Source organism: Oryctolagus cuniculus, chromosome 17 (assembly GCF_051225735.1).
Source record: "Oryctolagus cuniculus isolate XC-2025 breed Fujian yellow rabbit chromosome 17, ASM5122573v1, whole genome shotgun sequence".
Lineage (NCBI taxonomy): Eukaryota > Metazoa > Chordata > Mammalia > Lagomorpha > Leporidae > Oryctolagus > Oryctolagus cuniculus.
In genome coordinates, this window is record NC_142883.1 from 48,170,826 (window position 1) to 48,189,240 (window position 18,415).

At 52.8% G+C, this 18,415-nt stretch overlaps 1 protein-coding gene and 1 long non-coding RNA gene across 4 annotated transcripts in view; one reads left to right on the plus strand and one right to left on the minus strand.

Moving 5' to 3' along the window:
- Positions 1-8,269: 8,269 nt before the first annotated feature.
- Positions 8,270-12,196, minus strand: LOC149121222 (uncharacterized). 2 transcript variants are annotated; one of them, XR_016223933.1, is made up of 3 exons: positions 10,895-12,196; positions 8,887-9,019; positions 8,270-8,492 (listed from the first exon to the last, which is right to left on the minus strand). It is a non-coding gene; the product is annotated as an uncharacterized LOC149121222 (long non-coding RNA). The 2 variants fall into 2 exon arrangements; XR_016223932.1 differs by having other exon boundaries at positions 8,273-8,518; positions 10,895-12,192.
- RAP1GAP2 (RAP1 GTPase activating protein 2) overlaps positions 10,320-18,415 on the plus strand; it is a 217,900-nt gene continuing 209,804 nt past the window's right edge. The window contains exon 1 of one of the 2 annotated variants that reach the window (XR_016223931.1): positions 10,320-10,465. Coding sequence is in view for 1 of the 2 variants with exons in the window: in XM_051824520.3 (XP_051680480.1) it covers positions 10,416-10,465 (50 nt within the window). In the remaining variant the exon portion in view is untranslated. The remainder of the gene's footprint in view (positions 10,466-18,415) is intronic. The other variant, XM_051824520.3, reaches the window with a different exon arrangement.

Here is an 18,415-nt window from a genome sequence, read left to right on the forward strand (position 1 = left end):
GGCGAGATAAGGGGGGGAGGGGAGGGACAGGGGCCGGCGGGGAGGGGCCGTGGGCGGGGCTGGGGGAAGGGAGGCTGCGGGCGCGCGGTCGGGGGAGGGGGAGCCCCGCCAGCCCTGCGAACCCCGGGAATCGGGCCTGAGCTTCCCGGCGCGCAGCCGAACTCGCCGAATGCACCCTGGGCAGGGATTCTGCGGGCGACGTGGCGAGGAGGGCGCCGCGGCAGATCAGCACCGCGGACAGCGCCCAAGCCCGCAGGCCGCGGTCCGCCCGCCCCGCGGCCTCCACCGGCGGAGGGAGGGAACGGGCCGGGCGGCAAGGGCCCGGGAGGGAGGCTCGGATGAGGGGTGAGCTGACCGTGCCCCCGGAGACAGCAAAGCTACCCCAGGCTCTCACTGGCTTTGTGACCTTGGGCCAGTCATGTCACCTCTCTGGGCCCTAGGTGATGAGCCACCTCATTTTCAAGAAAAGAAAGGTCCTCTGTAAACTTGCGTCTAGAACGAGTGCTCAGCCTTGGCGCTGACCCGGGTTGGCAGTGCAAGGAAGGCTTCTGGAGTCCCGCTGCTTGCCCTTAACACTGGCTCCACCGGGATCTTCCTCCTCGCTGGACCCCGGTCTCATCTCTAGCAGGATAGCTCATAAGATTCCTGGGCATGAATACTCTGAACAGGGCTGCGTGCTCCTTTAGGTATGGGAGCGCGTGGCGGCCAGGAACCAGTGTGTTGTGTGAGCGGCAGGTGGCTCAGAGCTCTAAGTTGTTCCCACCACTGCCAGGGGCTCAGAGGGTTCAGACGGAAGGCTGGTCTGGCTTGTCCCACTGCACTGCCAGCCATAAATATGCCCTATTGCTACCTCACAGAGCCATGTTCCCAGAGGGGTCTTCCACCTCCAGTTGGCTACAAGGGCCTGGGGAGGGTTCCAGACACTCATTGGCCTCAAGGGCATCTTGCCTGAACTCCATGGCCCCTCTATGGTTCCTTCCCTCCCTGTCTTCCCGCCAATTTTCAAGGACTAACTGGACTTTGTGCCAACGACTGAAAGTTTTAGGGGCTCTGACAGATCCTCCGTTGCTAAGAGTTGAAGGAAGGATTCTTTTCTGTGACTTGGCAGGCAGTGAGGTTCACAGGCCTCTCAAATCCCATCCAGTAGGAAGGCCAGATTCCATCTGCACCGTCTGTCTGTCTGTCTCTCCCTCCCTCCTCCCTCCCTCTCCTTCTCTCCCTCTGTGTGTGTGTGTGTGTGTGTGCGCGTGCACGCGTGCGCTCGTGCGCTTCCTTTTATTTTGCCTGAAGAAATCTCCAGAAGAGGGGGTGGAAAGGCCAACCTGGTCCCCTGGTCCTGATTCCTGGCCCCTTGTTGTCCTTCCTGGAATGCAGTATTCCTGTGGGTAAATCCCTGGCCCCATGTGAGTGTCTCCAGCAGGCGTATGGGTTCTGATGAGCCGTGTCTATTCCTTCAGTTCCATGAGATATCAGTTAGAAGGGTGAAAGGTGTGTCTTGTATTTCCTAGCGGTGTGTGGTGGGAAGGAACCTGCAAATATGGGCTCTGATTCCAGCCTTGTCACTTGCTAGCTGGGTGCTTCTGGGCAAGTCTTGACCTCTCCAAGCTCCAGTTCCTCTTCACTAAGAGAGAAACGTAACATCAACTCTGCTGACAGGATGCCTGTGAGGGGTCAAAAAGTGCTAGAGGAAGGTTTGGAATTTCTTGTATTCACATTGCTATGACCAAGCCCTAATGGTTTTTTCCTCCATATCTGTATCGAGACGGATCCTGGAACTCTGGCTTTTCACCAGCTACAGTAAATAGTTGCAGACACCTGTCTGAGGTGTGGTCCTGGTCCTGCCAGTTCCTGGGGCCCCCAGTTTTGTCACGAGAACTGCTTTTTGCCAAGTCCTGCACCTGAACAAGCCCCCACCTGGGCATGAAAGACCTGTAAGGCTGCCCTCAAGAAACCCACACTTTATTTTGCTGGAACAGTAGCCATATGTGAAATAACAAATGACATGCACAAACTACTCAAAGGCCACTGAGAGTAACGGAGCCAGCAGAGCTGAGAGATTGCCATGTGAAGGCTTGTACTTGGTGGTTGAGGGCTAGAGGACTACCTCCTTGGAGAAAGCTTAGCAATCAGTCAATACAGAGTGATTAAGGGGCTAGCTCTGTGGCATAGTGGGTAGAGCCACTGCCTGCAGTGCCAGCGTCCTATATGGGTGCCAGTTCAAGTTCCAGCTGCTCCCCATTAATGTGTCTGAGGTGTGGTCCTGGTCCTGCCTGCAGAAGATGGCCCAGGTGCTTGGGTCCTTGCACTCACATGGGAGACCCGGAAGAAGCTCCCAGCTCCAGATTGGCTCAGCTCCAGCCATTGCAGCCATTTGGGGAGCAAACCAGTGGATGCAAGACCTCTCTCTCTCTCTCTCTCTCTCTGCCTCTCTGTAACTCTGCCTTTCAAATAAATAAATAAATAAATGAAACCTAAAAAATTACAGGGTAATACTGGGCAAAGCTGACTGCCCAGCACTGTACCTGAAGCTCTGATGAGACCTTGGGAGAGATTATGAAATGGGACATTGGAGATGTTGTTGTTGATAATAACAACAAACATTCTTTGCACCAATTTACTAAATGCTATTTTCAGTAAATTTCTGGGTAAGCTTTTTCTATTTTCAAAATTAAACTTGTAACAAAGTAAAAGCAAACTGAAATGTATGAAAAATGTCCATTTTACTTCATAAGTAACTATTATCTTTTTTTTCTTTAAAAAATTGGAAGACATCTACTGGTTTACTCCCCAAAAGCTGCAATGGCCGGAATTGTGCAAGGTGAAAGCTGGGAGCCAGGAACTCAGTCCAGATCTCCGTGTGAGTGGCTGGGACCCAGGCACTTCAGCCACCATGCACTACCTTCCAGGATTAGCACTGGCAGGAAGCTGGAAGCAGGAGCCAGAGCTAGGATTCAGATCCAGGCACTTTGAATATGGGATGTGGGTGTCGTAACAACTGGGCCAAATGCTAGCTCTGGGGGATTTACTTTGTTATATGTGGCCAATTTTGGATTGAGAACTGAGTCCTCCAAGAGTTGGGTGGGGTTTCATCTACAGTCACAATTAGAGAGGGAGGGGTAGACAGAGTACTGTGACTTCCTTCTAAGACTTGAGTAACCATTATTTTGAACTGAGCCATTTGCCCATATCATCCCACTGAAACTTCTGAGAAACCTTATTGGAAAGACTTATTCTTGTTTGCAAATAGAGAAAATGAGACGCAAGAGAAGTTCAATTTAACACCACACAGGTTGGAAGTAGCAGGGTCAGGGTTCAAACCCTGGTCCAGCCTAGGCCAGAGGCAAGCTTGTTAAAGCAGCATCCCAAGCCTCCCAGAGATGAATGCAGCTGGGGTGGCCAGGAGCTTTAGGGGCAGGCAGGGGCCAGAGCGTGCAGGACCTCGAATGTATCTCAGCTCCGACCTTCACAGTCTTTGGTTGTTCCCAAACTCCTGATAGGGAGCCAAGTGTGTGTGTGTGTGCGTGTGTGAAGGCCATAATTCAACCTCAGACACATCTCTGCTTCAACCCAACCCAACTCCTCCACTGAAGGCAAAGGGCTCAAGAATGCACCTGACAGTCATTATTTAGATGATTCTAAGGAGATCCACACTGCTTGTGCCCCAAATCTCTCCATGTCAGGTCATTTCCATGATCTCGGGTAACCGGGTCCCAAGTCTTTGGTGACTTGGTACAACTGTGGCCCCTTTCTCCTTTATTTTCTCCTAGCTTCATATCCATTTTTGGATACGTGGTGGGACACATTTTGCCTTAAATGAGCCACTTCCTACATCTACCTGTGTTTAATATTATGTTTTATTAGAGAAGTATTAGAATTATTCTTAGAAAGTTTGGGAAATACAGTATCAATTTTGTGCCTGTAATCCTACTATCCTTTTTTTTTTTTTTTTTTTTTGACAGGCAGAGTGGACAGTGAGATAGAGAGACAGAGAGAGAAAGGTCTTCCTTTTGCCGTTGGTTCACCCTCCAATGGCCGCCGCTGCAGCCGGCGCACCGCGCTGATCCGATGGCAGGAGCCAGGAGCCAGGTGCTTTTCCTGGTCTCCCATGGGGTGCAGGGCCCAAGCACCTGGGCCATCCTCCACTGCACTCCCTGGCCATAGCAGAGAGCTGGCCTGGAAGAGGGGCAACCGGGACAGAATCCGGCGCCCTGACCGGGACTAGAACCCGGTGTGCCGGCGCCGCAAGGTGGAGGATTAGCCTATTGAGCCACGGCGCCGGCCCCCTTTTTTTTTTTTTTTTTTGACAGGCAGAGTGGACAGTGAGAGAGAGAGACAGAGAGGAAGGTCTTCCTTTTGCCGTTGGTTTACCCTTCAGTGACCGCTGCGGCCAGCGCGCTGCGGCCGGCACACCACACTGATCTGATGGCAGGAGCCAGGTACTTATCCTGGTCTCCCATGGGGTGCAGGGCCCAAGCACTTGGGCCATCCTCCACTGCACTCCCGGGCCACAGCAGAGAGCTGACCTGGAAGAGGGGCAACCGGGACAGAATCTGGCACTCCGACCAGGACTAGAATCCGGTGTGCCGGTGCTGCAGGCGGAGGATTAGCTTATTGAGCCGTGGTGCCAGCCTAATTTTTAAATTTTAATGAAGAAAATTTAAAAAAAAATCTTACCAGGAAGATAATACAGAATTATCTACATAATGTTCAGACAGTTCTTAAAAATTCTTATAAGGGGTGGGTTTTGCCTTAGAATTTAAGGCATTGGTTATGACACCTATGTCCCATGTGGAAGTGCCTGGGTTCCATTCTCAGCTCTGGTTTCTGATTCCACCTTCCTGCTAATGGGGACCCTGGGATGTGGTGGTGATGGTTCAAGTAATTGAGCTTCTGGCTCCTGGCTTTGCCCCCCCCCCCCCTTTCTTTTCTTTTCTTTTTTTTTTTTTTTTTTTAAGATTTATTAATTTATTTGAAAGTCAGAGTTACAGAGAGAGAGGGGAAAGGGAGGGAGAAGTCTTCCATATGCTGGTTCACTCTCCAATTGGCCACAACGACCAGAGCTGCACTGATCTGAAGCGAGAAGCCAGGAGCTTTTTCTGGGTCTCCCACATGGGTGCAGGGGCCCAAGGACTTGGGCCATCTTCTACTGCTTTCCCAGGCCATAGCAGAGAGCTGGATCAGAAGTGGAACAGCTGGGAATCGAACCTGCACCCATATGGCAGCTTTACCTGTTATGCCACGGTGCCGGCGCTGGTCCTCCCCTTCCTTTCTTTTTTGCCCCACTGCCATTTCAGGCACCTGGGAGTCAACCAGTGGATGGGAACGTTCTCGTTCTCTCAAATATGTTAAAAAAATTTTTAAAACACTTGTAAACATAGGGCCAGTGCTGTGGCGTAGTAAGCTCAGCTTCCTCCTGTGGCTCTGGTATCCCATCTGGGTGCTGGTTTGTGTCCCAGCTGCTCCTCTTCTGATCCAGCTCTCTGCTCTGGCCTGGGAAAGCAGTGGAAGATGGCCCAAGTGCTTGGGCCCCTGCACCCACGTGGGAGATTAGGAAGAGGCTCCTGGCTCCTGGCTTTGGATCAGCCCCGCTCTGGCCACTGCAATCATCTGGGGAGTGAACCAGGGGTTGGAAGACCTCTCTGTCTCTCCCCGTTTCTGTAATTCTGCCTCTGAAATAAATAAATAAAATCTTTGAAAAAAAAACTTGTAAAAATAGGACATACTCATGTTTGAAAAAACTAAAAATCTACTTCCTACTTTCAGTGAAGTTTTCCATCATTAAAATGTTCTTGTTTTTCCTTCTGGGGGAAAAGATATATGACACACACACAAGTACTGAATTACTTTTTTTTTTTTTTTTTTTGACAGGCAGAGTGGACAGTGAGAGAGAGAGACAGAGAGAAAGGTCTTCCTTTGCCGTTGGTTCACCCTCCAATGGCTGCCACAGCCGCTGATCCGAAGGCAGGAGCCAGGTACTTTCACCTTACCCTGGTCTCCCATGGGGTGCAGGGCCCAAGCACTTGGGCCATCCTCCACTGCACTCCCGGGCCACAGCAGAGAGCTGGACTGGAAGAGGGGCAACTGGGACAGAATCCAGCGCCCCGACCGGGACTAGAACCTGGTGTACCAGCGCCGCAAGGTGGAGGAGGATTAGCCTAGTGAGCTGCGGTGCTCTACTTAATTTTTAAATTAAAAAAGTTTATTTACTAGAGAGAGAGAGAGAGAGAGAGACAGACAGACAGACAAGAGCACTTCTGACTGCTGGTTCACTCTCCAAATGCCCACAATGGTCTGGACTGGGTTAATGATGCCAGGAACTGGGAATACAATCCAGGTCTCCTACATAGGCTACAGAATCCAGGTACTTGAACAATTACTGCTGCCTCTTAGGGTCTGCAGGAGCAGGAAGCTGGGGTCAGGAGCTGGTACTGGATTTTTTTTTTTTTAAGATTTATGTATTTGAGACAGAGTAGGAGAGACAATGAGAGAGGTTGTCCATCCATTGGTTCACTCCCCAAATAGCTGCAATGGACAGGGCTTGGCTAAGCTGGAGCCAGGAGCTTCTTCTGGGTCTCCCACATGGGTTTAGGGGCCTAAGCACTTGGGCCATCTCCCACTGCTTTCCCAGGCTGTTAGCTGGGAGACAGATCAACAGTGGAGCAGCCGGGACTGTAACTGGCATCCATATGGGCTGGGATGTCAGCATGGTGCAACAGGCAGAGGCTTAACCTGCTAAGCCAGAGTGCTGGCCCCGGAACTGGATGTTGAACCTAGGTACTCCCATGCGGGATGTGGGCATGCTAACTAGCATTTAACCAATAGGCTAAAGCTTACCCCTAACTTTTAAAAATTTATTTGAAAGCCATAGTGACAGAGAGAGAGAGAGAGAGATTGATTGATTGATTTTTCCACCCACTGGTTCCCTCCCCAAATGGCTGCAATGGCCTAGGCTGGTTCAGGCCAGGATCCTGGAGCTCCATCTGGTTATCCACAGGGGTGGGAGGGGCCCAAGCATTTGAGCCATTATATGCTGCTTTGCCAGACACGTTAGCAGGGAGCTAGATCAGAAGTGGAACAGCCAGGACTTTCACAAAATCCACACTCTGATGTAGGATGCTGGCTTTGCAAACAGTGGTTTAACTCCCTGCCCCTAATTTTTTAAGAAATTATTTCATTTATTTTAAATTTTATTTGAAAAGCAGAAAGAGATCAATCTTCTATCCTCCAGTTCACTCCCCCAATGCCTGCAACAATCAGGATTGGGCCAGGTTAAAGCCAGGAGCCTGGAACTCAGCCTGGGCCCCTCTGTTGGTGGCAGGGACCAAGGATGTGGACTATCTCCCATTGCTTTCCCAAGTGCATTAGTGGGAGCTGTATGGAAAGCTGGGTAGCTGGGATGTGAACCAGCACTCATCAATACGGGATGCTGGCGTTCACTGTGCTACAATGCTGGGTGCCTTAATTTTTTACTGTAGTAAAATACACATCCTGTAAAACTTGCTGTCTTAACTACTTTTTAGTATACAGTTCTGTGACAGTAAGTACATTTATATTATTGCACAACCATCACCATTCTCCACCTCCAGAATTCTTTGCATCTTGCAAAACTGAAACTCTGTATCCCTTAAACAATGGCACCCATCCTCCTTCTCTCCATGCCCTCCTACTTTCTGTCTCTACTAATTTGACTACTGCAGGTACTCATATTAAGTGGAAAGATATAGCATTTGTCCTTGTCTGACTGGTTTATTCCACTTAGTATAATCTCCTCAAGGTACTTACGTCCGGGCCACCATGTGAGAGACCCAGATGGAGTTTCAGTCTCCTGGCTTTGGCCTGACCCAGCCCTGGGTGTTGGAGGCATCTGGAGAGTGAGCCAGCAGATGGAGGATCTCTCTAAGTTTTTTCATAATATGTATTTTCTGAAAACTTTTGACAACCTTTTATATACATAGATTTCTTTTTTTTTTTTAATTTTTTTTTTTTGACAGGCAGAGTGGACAGTGAGAGAGAGAGAGACAGAGAGAAAGGTCTTCCTTTGCCTTTGGTTCACCCTCCAATGGTTGCTGCGGCCGGCGCACTGCGGCCGGTGCTCAAGTACTTGGCCATCCTCCACTGCACTCCCGGGCCACAGCAGAGAGCTGGCCTGGAAGAGGGGCAACCGGGACAGAATCCGGCGCCCCGACCGGGACTAGAACCCGGTGTGCCGGCGCCGCAAGGCGGAGTATTAGCCTAGTGAGCCGCGGCGCTGGCATATACATAGATTTCAAAAATTTTAAAAATATTTATTTATTTGAAAGGCAGAGTGTTACACAGAGAGAAGGAGAGGCACAGAGAGGGAGAGAGAGAGAGAGAGAGGTCTTCCATCCACTGGTTCACTCCCCAGTTGGCCACAATGGCCGGAGCTGCGCCGATCTGAAGCCAGGACTCAAGGAGCTTCTTCCAAGTCTCCCACGTGGGTGCAGAGGCCCAAGCACTTGGGCCATCTTCTACTGCTTTCTCAGGCCACAGCAGAGAGCTGGATCAGAAGTGGAGCAGCTGGGACTCCAACCAGCACCCATATGGGATGCTGGCACTGCAGGCAGCGGCTTCACCTGCTATGCCACAGTGCCAGCCCCCAATTTTTTTGTACCAAAATAACAATTCCATTTTCCATGGATGTTTTGAAGCACTTGCCTGTGTTACACACACACACACACACACACACACACACACACACACAGAGTGCAGGCACCTTTGGGATATTTCTTTGATCTCCGCATGAATTGATTCTTGGGGGAAGCTTATGTTCTAAGGGAATCGCCGGCCTCACGACCTCCACTTAGTGGTCAAAGGAGAGCTGCCAGCCCACCTTGTCTGTGTCTCCTCCCCGATCCTTGCAGTTACCTCTGTGCTGGCCACAGGCTTCGTGGCTGGTGGCTTCTCGGCACTTCTTTAGTGGAGACACAGCGGAATGCCTTGGGATGGATTGCTAGGATCCGTCTTATCTCGGTTTCTGTTGGACCCTGGGGAAGGGTGCCTACAGATAGAAGGCAGATACCAGTTTTTCAACTGGACACTTGGCCAGGGCTCCCGGCCCCCTGGGAGGGAGGTACACACCCTGGATCTCAACCTGGGAGCTAGTTTGTTCGTTTCCCTGCCTCAAATTTCTGTGTCACAAAGGACATGCAGGTTGTCCTGACATGGGAGGCAGTGAATCCAGAGTTTCCCAGTAACAGCATTTCTGAAACTCAGCTCCTTCAAGCCAGGCTTGGGACGCACGCTCCCAGGAATGTGTGGGCTGTGCTGGCTTCTTCTCCACTCCAGGAATGAACAAACCCTGGGGTGGAGGTAGGGGAAAGGCCTGATGGAGCTGACGCTCGGGGTAGGCCAACTCCGTATTGTTGTAATCACTGCTTAGTTAATGTACCTTAATCAGGTGTTTGGCTTAGTGCTCCAGCTTGGGACACCTGGAGCCCATGTAGGAGTGTCTCTGGGATCCTGTCCTGGGTCTGCTGGTTTTTTTTTTTTTTTCTTTTAAACTTTTATGTATTTATTTGAGAGGCAGAGAGAGAGAGAGAGAGAGAGAGAGAGAGAGACAGAGAGAGAGAGAGAGAGAGAAAGAAATAGAATCTTCCATCCACTGGTTTACTCCCCAGATGGCTTCAATCCGAAGCCAGGAGCCAGGAGCTTCTTCCAGGCCTCCCACGTGGGTGTAGGGGCCCAGGGACTTGGCCATCTTCCACTGCTTTCTCAGGCACATTAGCAGGGAGCTGGATCAGAAGTGGAGCAGTCAAACCAGCGCCCATATGGGACACCGGCGCTGCAGCTTCCCGCTAAGGCGCACCTTGCGGCCGACATGGCTCAAGTATTTGGGTCCCTGCTACTCCGATTGAGTTCCTAGCTCCAGGCTATGTTGGGATCCTTTGTGGAGTGAATCAGTGGACAGGAGATCTCTTTGTCTTTCACATAAAGTTAAGTGCTTTAATCATTTGTAGTGCGCACCAGTTTTTACTTTGGGCTTTTAGAGTTTGTTTATTTTTGGTCCTAACTTTATGGGCAGGTAGAGGAAGGCCCAGCAAGATGAAATGAATTGCCTCGTCACTCAGCAAGCCGCATTTCCCTTGCAGAATTTGGAGAGCCTGACTCCTAGCCTGGTGCTCCAGAGACATGGGGCGCTGCTTGCCGGGGAGGACGTGCAGGGGGCCGGGTGCCATCCTGCGCGCTGCTGGGCGGAGCGCGGCCACCAGGTCCTGCGGACTTCGGGGCGGGGCCTACAGCCGCGCGGGGCCCTCCGCACCGCCTGGGCACCGGCCGAGTGGCCTCGCGTCCGCCCCGCCCGCACGGCCCCGCGCCGCGCCCCGCCCGGGAGAGCGCGCCCTCGGCACTGGCCCTGCGGCAGCCGCGCGGGCTGGGAGCAGCGGGCCGGGCGAGGCATGGCGGGCCGCCGGGCGCCGGGGGAGAAGCGCTGGCAGCTGGTGCGCTGGTGAGTGGGCACCGCGAGGCCGGGCGCGGACGCGATCCCGCGCGCCCCGCGCCCCGAGGCCCGGCCCTGTGCGGGAAGGAGTGGGGGCGCTGGCCCAAACTTTCTTCCCGAGCCGAGGCTGCGGGGTGGACAGAGAGGCGCGGGGCTGCCTGACCCAGGCCACCCGCGTCCAGGCACTGGGTTTGTGCGGCTCTCCGCGGACATGGAGCTGAGACGGGGACCCCGTTCGAGACGTTAGGCTCTGGAGGGACCCAAGATCTCCGTCCACAGGCGCGCTGGCGGGGTTTCCTCCCCTCTTCTCCCGCCTCAGCTTCCCCGTTTGCACACCGGGGTCCCCTTCTGCCTCCCTCTTCCGCCGCCCGGAGTTGGACCATGGACTAGGGCCCCAAGAGGGCGCAGAGCTGCGTTCAGAGAGACGCCCCAACTCACCTGCACAACGAGTCTTCGGGTTCATTGAAGGGGGCCTCGGAGGTGAGGGCTGGGGCAGGGGTCTCTAGCGAAGACGGGCGGCTGCCCCTTTCCCGCCGCAGCCCCGCCCAGGCTGGGAAATCAGAGGCCGCTGGTGTCAGGTTACCCGACTGCAGGTGGAGAGGCACCGCAGCGGAATCACCTGGGCTGGGCTCCCGCGTGTTCAGCGGCCTGAACTCTGCCTGGCTGACTTACAGCGCTCAGGGAGGGGGACTGAGAGGGTCAAAGGGGAGGTCCACGGGGTTGGGACCCCTCCCCACCCCAAGTCTTCTCATCCACACCAGGATCGGGAACATCTCACCAGTCCAATACCGAATACCAGTATCAATAATCAATATCAGCAAGCCAGGCTTTCTGAGCACTTCCTTGAACTCTGTAATAGTAAGGATTCACTCGCACCCCCATTATACAGATGAGAAAACAGGCAAAACGAGGAGCCAGGGTCACTCAGCAAGCAGATGCCAGAGTCAGGGTTTGAACCTGGGACTTAGGGCTTGACTGTTCCCCTGTCTTGCGTCGTGGATGGTGTGGCTACACATGCCAGTTCATGCTGTCAGAGCAGGAAGGGACAGCCGTTTTCCAAGTTGATTATTTAGCAATAGAGCCAGTCTTCAAACCTAACTGCAGTGTGTAAAACACATACAAGTAGAAGTCACGTGTTTGGAGAGCGGGCGAAGGGCAAGCGGTTGCTCAGGGCTGTCTTCCTTCCAATATGAAACACCAGCCAGGGCCCCAGGGCGTCCTCACCTCTCACCTCTCAGAAGAGGACAGGAGAGATTGAACAGGGCAGAGCTCAGAGCTGCTCTGCCTCGCCTCAGCCCGCCCCAGCCCTGCCCCTGGCACCTTGTGGGGGCCGTCCCGGGCCTGGTGATACATGATTCGCTGTGTGGCCCTCGCCGGCCGCTGGAGAAGAGCGCATGCTTGGGGCGGGGGAGTGAGGACCACGTATCCTCCAGACCCAGCCTTGGTCCCTGGTCCCAGGACTCGCCTGGAGTCTGGTTTCCTTCCCTTCAGCCCAGATTCTTTTGCTCCTTAGTTGTGACTGATTTTAAACAAAGAAATTTACTGGCTCAAAGAACTGCAAACTCCAGGAACGCTCAGTGTTTCAGGTGCTCAGGTAATGCCGCCCATCATGCTTGGCTCTCTAACTCTCCTGGAAACAAGGTGGTCCTCAGTGGCTGTGGGTGACCCTGGGGATTAATAACCCCCTGGAAAGCTAGCTTCCCTTCCTCAGAGACTCCGCCCCAATGATCTTCCCTCATTGGCCTGAGCCGTGTCACATGACCCTCCCTGAACCAATTACTGGGATCAAAGGGATGGGATGCTCTGATTGGCCAGGCTGGGCCACCTGTCTACTTATGGCGTTGGGTCTGGCTCCACTCCACCCAAAATGGTCTGTGGGCTACAAAAGTGGTGATGTCCATTTCCTCCTTTTTTTTTTTTTTTTTTTTTTTTTTTTTTTACAAGCAGAGTTAGACAGTGAGAGAGACAGAGAGAAAGGTCTTCCTCCTGTTGGTTCACTCCTCAAATGGCTGCTAAGCCAGGAGCCAGGCGCTTCCTCCCGGTCTCCCATGTGGGTGCAGGGCCCAAGCACCTGGGCCATCCTCCACTACCTTCCTGGGCCACAGCAGAGAGCTGGACTGGAAGAGGAGCAACCGGGACAGAACCGGCACCCCAACGGGGACTAGAACCTGGAGTACCAGCGCTGCGGCACCGGTGCTTATGAATTAAAGAATTATTTACTTATGCATTTGTTTTATGATACATTGGGAGAAGTAGAGCTCCCATCTGCTGACTCATTCTCCGAGTTCCCAAACACCTGCATCAGCCAGGGCTGAGCCAGGTTAAAACCAGCAGCCTGGAACTCAGTTGAGATCTCTCTTGCGGGTGGCAGAGGTTCAAGTACCTGAACCCATCACTGCTGCCTCTCAGTGTGCACATTAGCAGGAAGTTGGAATTAGGAGTGGAGCTGGGACTCAAATCAGGTGCTCGCTCTCTTTTGGGTAAAGATTTGCTTATTTTATTTGAAAGGTAGAATTATGGGGGGGGGGGCTCTTCCGTCTGCTGGTTTATTCCCCAAATGGCTGAAACTGCTGGGGTTGGGCCAGTCTGAAGCCAGAAGCCTGGAACCCCATCCAGGTGTCCCACATGAGTGGCAGGGTGCTTGGGCCATCTGCTGCTGCTTCCCAGGTACATTAACAGGGAGCTGAATCAGAAGTGGTACAGCTGGGACTTGAACCAACATCATACAGGATTCAAATGGGTGCTCATGTGATATGCAGCCAGTGACTCAACCTGCTATACCACAGCCATGGCCCTGACCATCTCATCTTAAATCCAGTGTTGTGTGAGATGCCAGTTTGACCACAACTTTGCTCACAGTAGGATTAAAAGACTTTTTAATGTTGGCCAAGAGCTGAGATTGCGGTGCAGTGGGTTAAGCCACTGCTTGTGGCACCTGCGTCCCATATCACGGAGTGGTTCAAGTCCCAGGTGCTCTGCTTCTGATCCAGTTCCCTGCTAATGTGTCAGAGAGCAGTGGGTGGTCCAAGTGCTTGGGTCCCTGCCAGCGACATGGAAGACCTGGATAGAATTCCAAGCTCCTGTTGTGGCCATTTGAGGAGTGAACCAGCAAGCCAGCAGATGGAAGGTCTCTGTCTCTATCTCTCCCTCTCCTCCTCTGTCACTCTTTCAACTAAATAAATATGTATATAGGTAGCCCTTAAAAAAAAAAACACTTGTCCAAACTCACTGGTGAAAATAATCTCTGCTTGCTGTAATTTTCATGTTTCTACTTAGAAGTTTTAGCATTTTTTCATTTTTCTAGGTCATCTGCATTTCTAGTTTATAAATTAGTCATTCCTCTTTCCTTTTTTGTTCTCTGAATGGTTTTATCTTTGTATTTTTTTTTTCAAATTGTTCTGTAAAAGCTGTTTATCATGGGTACTGGTCTTTTTTGGGTAAATTTTATGTTTTAGAACAGTTTTAGATTTGCAGAGAAATTGAAGGGCTAGTACAGAGTCCCCACAGGCTGTCCACCAGTTCCCCCATTTTTTTTAAGATTAATTTTATTTATTGGAAAGGCAGGGAGACAAAGAGGGAGAGCTTTTGTATCTGCTGGTTCACCCCCGAAATGGCTGCAATGACTGGGGTTGGGTCAAGCCAAAGCCAGGAGCCAGGAACTCCATCCAGGTCTCCCCTGTGCGTGGCTGAGGCCCACATACTTGGGCCATCTTCTGTCTGCTGCTTTCCCAGTCACGTTAGCGGGGAGCTGGATCAGAACTGGAATAGCCAGAACTAAAATCAGCACTCATTTGGGATGCACGCATTGCAGGCGGCACAGCCTGCCGTACCACAACACCAGCCCCTCTTGCTCAAGTTTTACTGGCTTATGGTAGCTTAACAGGTTAACCCTCTGCAGTATTTGTCTCCTTTAGTGTGCTATTCAATTTCAGATACATAGCAGGTTCATAGGGAAGATGTTTGTGGATGGATGGGTGGTCTGTTTTTCCTTCCACTCAGTGTGATCCAATTCTGGAAGTGCATTCACTAAATGCGTGCATTGGGCTTGCTGATGGAGATCGTCTGTGTCAGTTTCCCCTGGACATCCTGAGCCGGGCACTGCTGTCTTGTGATTTTTTTACACCAGGCTGGCCCAGAAGACCAGGGAGCCGTGTGAGGAGGTGGCAAGAGCTTTCAGAGATGAATCCGACACAGTTGTGCTCTTTAGCAGGGAGACAGACGGGCACATAAATAACTCATGTACCGGCGAACAGACAGAAGCGAGGTGATCAAGGTTAAGCAGAGCGGTGCAGGAACCTTGACGCTGGCTTGGATTCTGGCTGCCTGGCTGGGGACAGAGGCTCGGAGGCAGCGTGGTCTGAGAGGTGGAACAGGGCGGCAGGCTTGGGGCAGAGGTGGAGGCAGGACAACAGCCTGAGCAAAGCCTGGAGGTCAGAAAAGGCAGGGTGGGCAGAGCAGGGACAAGGGTCTGAGTGGTGAAGGTGGAGGGGGCAGCGTGGATGGGGGAGGGCTGACGTCTCTGTGGCTGTGTTTGAGGGGCAGTGTGACCTGATGACTTTTCTGTACAGAGAAGGGGGCAGCCACTGTGGCTAAGCTTCTGCCTGTCTTGCCAGCATCCCATATGGATGCTGGTTTGAGTCCTGGCTGCTCCTCTTCTGGTCCAGCTCTCTGCTCTGGCCTGGGAAGGCAGTTGAAGATGGTCCAAGTCCTTGAGCCCCTGCACCCACATGGGACACATGGAAGAAACTCCTGGCTTTGGATTGGCCCAGCTCCAGCTGTTGCAGCCATTTGGGGAGTGAATCAGGGGATGGAAGACCTCTCTATTTGTCTCTTCCTCTTTCTGTAACTCTGCCTCTCAAATAAATAAAAGAAAAAAAAAAGGGAGTGAAGGATGGTGTGGAGGAGAGAGCCGCTGTGGTGGGTAGCGGGACTGGATGGCCAATGCTATGGTGCAAGCAAGGCCTGGCTTTGGCTCTGCCCGCATGTGTGACCTTGGACAAGTTCCTTTTCCTCCCTGAGCCTCCTCTTCTTCAACTCTGAAATGGGACCAACCAGCTGATTGGGATTTGATGCCAGGCTTAGAGGAGAGATCCCATTTTACAGGTGAATCTGGGGATCACAGGGGAAATGGTTCACCCACAGCTGGGAGGTTGACTTGGGCCTGGGGTACCTGAAGAGCAGTGGAAGCCGCTTTGCTGAGTGGAGATCAGTCCATCCCATCTGCCTCGGAGCAGGGGAGGGCCGGCGTGGCTGGGTCTTGGTGGAGGCCCTCGTCAGGGTCAGGACTGCAGCTGGGATGGCTCCTGAGTGGCACATTCTTCCCTCTGCCAGATGAGTGGCCACTGGGATTTTTCTGGCCCAAACAACCTGCAACTTCATGACTGGAAAAGGTCTTCACATTTAAAAAAGAAATAATTTAATCTTTGAAAATGTAATCACACGGTTCATCTTCCAAAGCAACCAAAGCCGTAACAGTTGGGAGGCAACCAAATTTACCAGTCTACCAGCAGCTGCTGCCGAGATGGCAGGTGCGTCACTCAGGCCGAGATTGCTCCCTGTCCCTGGCCACCATGTCCCACTCAGCACCAGGTCCTTCAACACCACCTCCTCCACTCACTCATGAGCTCTCCCGCTTGTCTGCATCTCCAGCCCCAAGCCCCTGTCCAAACCATCACTGGATCTCACAGAGCCTCTGACCTACCTGCCCTGCCCTGTTCCACCCAGCAGCTGGGCTGATCTCCCTAAAGTGCCCAGGGGCAGCCCAGGCCCACGGAAGCCCTCCGCTCCGTCTTAGCTCCTCCCAGCCTGGAGCCCTTAGTATGCACTGAGTGCCCGTGAACCTCCCGAGCTCATGGGCTGAAGCCACCACCCCAAGGGGATGGTAGGAGGAGGTGGAGCCTTTGGGGGTGCTGAGGTCCTGACGGTGGAGCCCCCATGAACAGGATGAGACTCTTGGAACAGGAGATCTGAGAGAGGCGACTTTGCTCTCTGCCCCGCGAACGTATGACCAGAAAATGGTCACGTGGAGACGGGCAAGAGACTATCCCTGGGCACCTGCACCTCCGTCTGATACTTTCACAGCCTCAAGAACTGGGAGCAATATGTTTATGTTGTGCAGGTGCTAGTCTACCGTGCTGTGTTGTAGAAGCCGGAGCTGAGTGAAAGGACCCTTATCACTCCTGGGAGGGTGACCCAGCCTGGGAGGGCTCTGCCAAGTCCTGCCCCCAGCACAGAGCCTGTGGGCAGTATCAGAGCAGATGCATGATCCCACCACCAAAATATTTATTTTATTTGAAAGGCAGAGAGAGAGAGAGAGGGAGAGAGACAGTTTCCACCCACAGTTCTCTCCATAGGCCTGCAGCAGCTGGAGGTGGGCCAGCCCTAGAAGCTGGGAGCCTGGAACTCCATCTAGATCTCCCACGTGGGTGGCAGGGCCCCAAGACTGGAACCACCGTGTGCTGCCTCTCCGGGTGCGCATTAGCAGGAAATCGATTAGAAGTGGAACAGGGACTTGAACCCAGGCACTCAGATATTGGGACTTGGGTGTCCAAGCAGCAACTTAACTGCTGTGCCAAATGCCTACCCACCCCCGCCAAGTCTTTTTCCTAGCACTTCCCCAGGCTGTAATCACACACACACATTTGGACCAGATGATCTCCCTCTTGTATGGGAAGATCATCGTGAACAGATCACTTCCCCACGCCCTCAGCCGCCCTGCGTCCCGTTTCCCCTGCCTAGGAAATGACTTTTACACCTTTTGTGCCTCCAGAGTCTCTGTGTGTAAAGATAAGTGGGTCTGGATTCCCACACCCCTGTTTTGGACATGAATCACACACTCTGCTGGGCACTTGATGTTTTCTTCTCTTAGCGATGTGTCTCAGAGACCTTGGCATGATGCACACAGACACCTCATTTTTTTTTTTTTTTTTTGACAGGCAGAGTGGACAGTGAGAGAGACAGAGAGGAAGGTCTTCCTTTGCCGTTGGTTCACCCTCCAATGGCCACCGCAGCTGGCGCGCTGTAGCCGGCGCACCGTGCTGATCCGATGGCAGGAGCCAGGTGCTTCTCCTGGTCTCCCATGGGGTGCAGGGCCCAAGTACCTGGGCCATCCTCCACTGCACTCCCTGGCCACAGCAGAGAGCTGGCCTGGAAGAGGGGCAACCGGGACAGAATCCGGCGCCCCGACCGGGACTAGAACCCGGTGTGCCGGCGCCGCAAGGCGGAGGATTAGCCTAGTGAGCCGCAGCGCCGGCTCAGACATCTCATTTTAAACACTCCCTATGGCTGTGTGTGGTTCAAGCATTTGTGTGTGCCATCGTTTATTTATCCAGTCCCCTCCGGATGGATGCTGGGGTCATGCTTGTCTTCTGCTGTTATTAAGTCTGGAATCTGTAGATCTGTTCTGCACAGGGAGATCACAAGACTGAAAGGGAAACGTGGGGCCGGCGCTGTGGCCTGGTGGGTCAACCCGCCATCTGTAGTGCCAGTATCTAAAATGGGTGTTGGTTCGAGTCTCCGCTGCTCCACTTCTGATCCAGCTCTCTGCTATGGCCTGGGAAAGCAGTAGAAGATGGCCCAAGTCCTTGGGCCCCTGCACCCGTGTGAGAGACCTGGAAGAAGCTCCTGGCTCCTGGCTTTGGATCAGCCCAGGTCCGGCCGTTGCAGCCATTTGGGGAGTGAACCAGCAGATGGAAGTCAGTCTCTCTCTCTCTTTCTGCCTCTGCCTCTTTGTAACTCTGCCTTTGAAGTAATAAATAAATAAAACTTTAAAAGAAAAAAAACCAGTCAGTTGTCAGGGGACCCGTGTTGTGGTACAGCAAGTTAAGCAGCCACTTGCAAACCCCAGAGTGCCAGTTGGAGTCCCAGCTACTCGAGCTCTCTGTTAATGCACTTGGGAAGGTGGTGGAAGATGACAGCCCAAGTATCTGGACCCCTGCTGCCCATGTGGGAGATCTGGAT